At 49.5% G+C, this 6,283-nt stretch overlaps 1 protein-coding gene across 2 annotated transcripts in view; it reads left to right on the top strand.

The window, feature by feature from the left end:
* Nucleotides 1–4,137: 4,137 nt before the first annotated feature.
* The window catches only part of GAK (cyclin G associated kinase), a 71,608-nt gene continuing 69,462 nt past the window's right edge, over nucleotides 4,138–6,283 (top strand). For both annotated transcript variants that reach the window (XM_051642682.1, XM_051642681.1), the window contains exon 1: nucleotides 4,138–4,417. In XM_051642682.1, the coding sequence (XP_051498642.1) occupies nucleotides 4,276–4,417 (142 nt within the window). In that variant the 5' untranslated portion in view covers nucleotides 4,138–4,275. The remainder of the gene's footprint in view (nucleotides 4,418–6,283) is intronic.

The raw sequence follows: 6,283 nt of genomic DNA, 5'->3' as shown, positions 1-6,283 counted from the left end.
AAATAGGTAGTTGCAATATGTTATAAAAATATCACAAAGTATAACGGCTCACAATCTGTGTAGAAAAAAATACAGTTGCATATCAGAAGAACCGCAATAGCTTATACACTGTGTTTTCTGACTTCATACAAAGTAGTGGGCTGTACCAATACTCAGCTAATATAAAAAAGCTACTGAATGAAAAATCTGTATTGCAGATGAACACTGTAACATGTAGAGTTAACCTTTCAAGCAGCAAATTTGGATGGGCACTTCCAAGAGCTGATGATTCTTGCTTGACTGTGTGAGGCAGAATGAAGTCTAAATCTTACAAAAGGGCATAGTTTCATGCAAACCTAGACGAGCCAATTAGGGAAGAAAATTAATGAAACCTAACTGCCCACTTTGAAATTTGTTTTCTGTCTTTCTGGTCTCAGAAAAGATGAAGGATCTTTGCATGCAAAAGGAATACATTAAATAAAGAAAGGTAAAAAACCTGTTCTGTTTGCTTTGTGTCAGGATTAGCTTTGTGACTCTTGCTTTCACAGTACATCACAAGAGCACCTGTGCTAAAAAAATACAAACCTTGGAGATGTGTTTAATCTTCCTTCCAAGATGTATATCTACAACAGATTTTCAGATATGATGAACATAATAAAAGCTATCTAGAGCCATGCAGGCATTATTATATATGCCATTTTCCTAGCTATATTTCAATTAAATGCTATAAAAATAGATGCAAATTAGAATGCCAATATATTACTATTTAATTAACTTAATTCCTAAGGAGCTGAAAGCAATTACTGGAATGGAAATTAAAGAGCATGTCTTTATTACATGCTGATAGAATAAACTTTTCATTTAATAATTCTGCAGTTTGCAGCTCTGCCCTGCCTTGATCTTATCATACAAAAGGAAATCCATTCTTTACCACCTTCCTCACTCAAGATTTTTGGTCAGAATGAATCTTAGCTTATGCTGGGTAAGGCTGTAGAGGGAAGAGGACGGGATGAGAGTTAAAATGGCAAGGATGGACCAGAGATTTTTCATCAGAAGCTCAACCATCCTGCAGCAGCCCAGTATGGCTGTCAGAACTGGGATGCAAATTAGTAACAGATGGCACAACCTTGTTTTCCTCTGCTTTTCAACAGGGGTGATGCCAGCCTATAAATGGATAAGCTTTACTGCTTTTAAGAACTTTTTTAAAAAAATAAAATCCATAGGCCATAACTCTTTTTGGCCAAAAACTGGACCATTTTGCCACACACTTGCCTCAGCAGTTAATAATAAGGTCTTACTTAGTGCTCTGCTTGACCTCTTCAGTATAGTCCTTAATATTTAAAAAGACAAATAAGTAAGTTACCCAGGCCTTATTTTAAACTTTTTGGCCAGAAAAGCAGCATCTCTGTCAAGGGTCTCCTCCTACCATTCCTATAGAAGTTAGAGTGCTAAATCCATTCTGATTTTTTTCAAGTGTAATATTCTTGCTTCTTATTCTGAATTTTCCCTTATGCTTCCTTTATGTGTAACAGGTAGTTATCTGCTCCTGCAGCCTTTCTTAGGATAAACTCCCACTGTAAACTCTGACTGTCCTATTTGATAAATTTCAAGCAACCAGAGCAACTGTGGAAATCTTTAAGCTGAGCTTTTAGTACCACACCTCGCACCTGATGTTTATCTGCATACAATTTTTTTACTGAAATTTTGGAATTTTTGTGCTAAGATCCATTATCACTAGTCAATTTCAGTTTCTCTTGTGTAAGTAGTAAAACTGCACAGTTTTAAATACAGTCAATTTTCAATCATGGAATTCTATTTGCTAATTTTTATACATTAAAAATATACACATTGGTAAGAGAATCAAGATTCTCAGACAATAGGTTTAAGGGCATTTCAGGCAGGCAGAACCCTGTACTGCTGCTGAAAGAAACAAACAGTCCTGCTGTTGTATCATCCTCAGCTGTTTCTTCTAGCCTGTGGGATGTCTCTTCTGGGCTGAGGTGAGCAGTGGAAAAGCCGGGGAACTGGTTATGTTAAAGCTGATAAGCAAAAAAAACCTAAAACCAAACTCAACAACAACTAAACCCAAGAAGGAGGTCATTTTAGCCCATGTAACTGGAGATCCAGAAGAGATGTCAGTCCTAATTTAAGCTGAGGTATGAATTTTAGTTGCTTCATATTCAATCTGTGACAGAGCCCTCCTTTTGGGAGTAAGAAAGTTACCAACACAAAATCCAAACCATCAAACAAAGAAGGATGGCTTCTGTGGTTCCTCATAAAAGATTCTGTTTCTTGTCTGGTGGCCTTGTATGGATGAGTCTTTGAAGAGAAGGACGGAGGCACACGGTACAAGCAGCAGAACAGTATGGTGAACAACAAACAGCATTTGTTCACCCAAAATAACCTTAGCCTGAAAAAAATAATTGGAAAAGCCAGAAACCAAAATGGGCTTGAAGGTAGGATGCTCCTGCTCTGAATACAGCCTGTTCTTCTCACAGTGGTGATAGTGGTACGATTTGTGATGGCAACTGAGGTTTGCTTACAAAGAATTGAAAAAGAGCAGCTGACCTCTGTTACAGGTAGGAGTACATTCTCTATATGATCTCACTTTAACAATATCAGTTTGTTTTTTTTTTGATAAAACATACGAGACCATAGGATCCCTGTACAAATCTACCAGCCTTTAAGACTACACTTCTTGATTAGTGAGGCATTACAGAACAGAGAGGGAAGCACAAGTTGCTGTGCCCTTGAACTTGTCACAGCTACGTAGGGAACAGCAAGTTCTTAGTTTATAGAAGTTGACTGAGAAAAACGACTTTAAAATATTTAACCCGTGCAGGAGAAAGTAAGTGCAGCCACCTGAAATCTTACGGAAGGTGGGGATGTCTGGCATCCTCTCACAGGGATGGCTGCTGGCGGGGAGCAGGTGGCAATAGCTAAGAAATGTGACTTCTTGAAGGAGAGTCTTAGCAAGCAGTATTCTTTCTGAAACAGAATGTCTTGAGACGGCCTTGCTTTTAGTCACCTGCTGTCCCAGGCCACAGGCAGCAGACGGGCCTTGGCAGTGGGGGACCCGGGGGTGCGCACGGAGGGAGTCAGCCCGGCGCTGCGCGGGCACAGCCGGCACGGGTCCTGCTACAGCCGGCACGGGTCCTGCTACAGCCGGCACGGGTCCTGCTACAGCCGGCACCGCTCCTGCTACAGCCGGCACGGCTCCTGCTACAGCCGGCACGGGTCCTGCTACAGCCGGCACCGCTCCTGCTACAGCCGGCACGGGTCCTGCTACAGCCGGCACGGGTCCTGCTACAGCCGGCACGGCTCCTGCTACAGCCGGCACGGGTCCTGCTACAGCCGGCACGGGTCCTGCTACAGCCGGCACCGCTCCTGCTACAGCCGGCACGGGTCCTGCTACAGCCGGCACCGCTCCTGCTACAGCCGGCACGGGTCCTGCTACAGCCGGCACGGCTCCTGCTACAGCCGGCACGGGTCCTGCTACAGCCGGCACCGCTCCTGCTACAGCCGGCACCGCTCCTGCTACAGCCGGCACCGCTCCCGCTGCCCCTGCCGGGCCGTGACACAGGAACCACCACCGCGCTCTCCGGCCGTTCGGGGGCCGGCAGCAGGGTGCCGGCAGCGCGGGGGCTGGAAGCAAACGCCAGGGAGGTGGAAGATGCGGACGTACAGAGCGGAGGGGACACAGCAGCGCTCCCCGCGAGACGGGCGGGAGCTGCCCCGGTGCCGTCCGTCCGTGCAGGCCGAGCCCCCGGCAGCGGGAACGTGACCTGCTGGAAACCGCCGCGCCCCGAGCGCCAGCAGGGCGGGAAGCGGCTGAACCGCATCCCCCCCTGCCCAGGCCGCGCCCCTGCGGCGGGAGGCCCGGCAGGGCCCGGGGCGGTGCCAGGCGGGGCTCCCGGGGGCGGTGCCAGGCGGGGCTCCCGGGGGCGGTGCCAGGCGGGGCTCCCGGGGGCGGTGCCAGGCGGGGCTCCCGGGGGCGGTGCCGGGGCTCCCGGGGGCGGTACCGGGGCTCCCGGGGGCGGTGCCGGGGCTCGGGGCGGAGCGGGCCGGCCCGGCAGGCCCGTGCGGCGGGGCGGCCCGGAGGAGGCGGTGCCGTGAGCTCATAAGTGACGCGGCGCGGGCGGAAGCAGAGCCCGGAGCGGGGCAGGGGCGGCCGAGGGGCGGGCTCCCGCCGCTGCGGTCGGTAGCTTGGCTGGCTCGGCCCGCCCGCTCCGCTCGCTTCTCCTGCCGCCGCCCCTCTCCCCCCGCCGGGCAGTGCCGGCCGCGGCGGCCGCGGCCATGTCCCTCTTCCAGTCCGCCCTGGACTTCCTGGCGGGCCCCGGCTCCCTGGGGGCCGCCAGCCGCGACCAGAACGATTTCGTGGGTCAGACGGTGGAGATGGGCGATATGAAGCTGCGCATCAAGCGGGTGATCGCGGAGGGTAAGAAAGAGCGGGCGGCTGCCGCAGGCCGCGCGCGGGGCCGGGCCGGGCCGTGCGGGGCGGGCCCGGAGGCTGCGGGGCTGGGCCGGCCTGCGTGTCCCCGCGGGGTTCCGCGGCCCCCGCCGTGTCGCCCCGGGGCGGGCCGGGACGCTTCCCGCCGGGCAGGCCGCGTGCGGGCCTGGCGGTGCGGGCCTGGCGTCCCCCGGGCCGCCCCGCGGGGCTCCCGGCCCCTGAGGGCCCGGCCCTGGGCGCTCCGGGGAGACGGAGGCGTCACGCCCGGCGCTCCTCGAGGGCAGGTGCAGGAGGAGCAGCGCTCTCCTGTCCTTACTCCGCTTCTGGAGCTCCGGTGCCCTCGCGTCGTCTGGCAACTTCCTCATTTGCTTCAGGATTTGAAACACTTTCGACGGGTTGGCACAGCACCAAGAGGAATTTATAATATGTTTAAGGTCTCGTGGAAATACGGTGTTGCACGCACATAGGTATCTGTCTTTAAAAAGCGTACAGTATGATGCCAAGCGGGCTGGTTTGCCTGTGCCTCTTTCGTTTGCTGGAAGTTGGTGAAATGCAGTCAAGTATGTTCTCTTTAAACACAAGTGTCAGGAGGTTGATCCTGTTCTGCATGTAGAATTTGCTGGAGTACGGAAGTTAAATAGATCAGGTGTATGTCTGGGCAGTTTTCAGTGTCAGTGTTTTTTTGGGTAGGCATCTGGACATGCTGTTTGTCAGTTTGTTTTAAATTAAGTGCTGCGACTTAGAAATCAGCAGAAATTTGGATTTTTTCAAAAATCTTAAATGTGATTTTGTACAGGTAGATGATTTTATTCAGGTGGCTGATCTTTAGGTTACTTATGCCAAAGGTCTGTTCAGAGCTCCGTTTGTTATTGAAGTTATTTTCTGTACTTCTAGTTGCCTTGTATTTAAGTAGCTTTAAAAATAGATTAATTGATTAATTTTTTTTCCTGAGTAGTTTTTTATTGAAATATGAGTGGCCAGCACAGAAGAAAAACTTATTCCTCACGATTAGATAATTTAGTTAAACTTACAGAGATTTGTCTGTGTGAAACAACAGGACATTGGTCTTCACCTCTGCTTTATCTTCTTAAGGGCAAATTAGTTGTTACTTTAATGCTTAAGCACTTTTGGCATATGATCTCAGACCAAGCTGGGCAGTTTTTTAGGTAGTGAATTGCACTTGAGACAGTACTAAATGTCACGTCCTGTTCTGCCCTGAACTTTAACCTTCAGTGTTTTTACAGAAAATGCAGTCAGAGTTGAGCAAAATGTAAGACCTGGGTATGGTGTGACTGCAAGGTGAGCACTGAACGAGCTGTCTGGTGCTGCTGTTACTGTGACACTCCTGGCAGGTGTGACCGCAGCAGTTTCCAGAGAACAAAGGAGAGGAAAGACAAGAAGCTGTGTTTTAGATGTATCTTCTGTTTAGTTCTTGGTTCTGAAACAAGTATTTCATACTTTACTTTGGCAGCAGCCTAGTGTTTACCAGGATCTGAGACAGGCTTTCTAAAATGTCAGGGGGAAGATGCCAGTTTAGATTATTTAAATCAAATGGTGACATGCTCTGTGTCTAGTGTTCTCAAGACATTATCTATAACCACAGCTTTGTTTTCCATGCTTGTCTCAGTATTATGGTTTTATTTTATGTAGTTAGCTTTGTATTTCATTCACTGAAATTTGGTCTAACTGCTTGCTTTTGCTAGGGGGTAAGGCTTCCTGGAGAACATAGCTGGGCTAAAGCAACCCTTAGGATATATACAGTATAAACATGACATTTATATAAAACACAGAATTCCCAGTCTCTCCTGCTGTCTACAGACTTCAATTTGGAATGTGTCTGTGTTTAGCTCAGGA

Source organism: Apus apus, chromosome Z (genome assembly GCF_020740795.1).
Source record: "Apus apus isolate bApuApu2 chromosome Z, bApuApu2.pri.cur, whole genome shotgun sequence".
In the NCBI taxonomy this organism is placed as follows: Eukaryota; Metazoa; Chordata; class Aves; order Apodiformes; family Apodidae; genus Apus; species Apus apus.
Note: the sequence above shows the minus strand (reverse complement) of the source record. Positions and strands in the feature narration are given on the sequence as shown.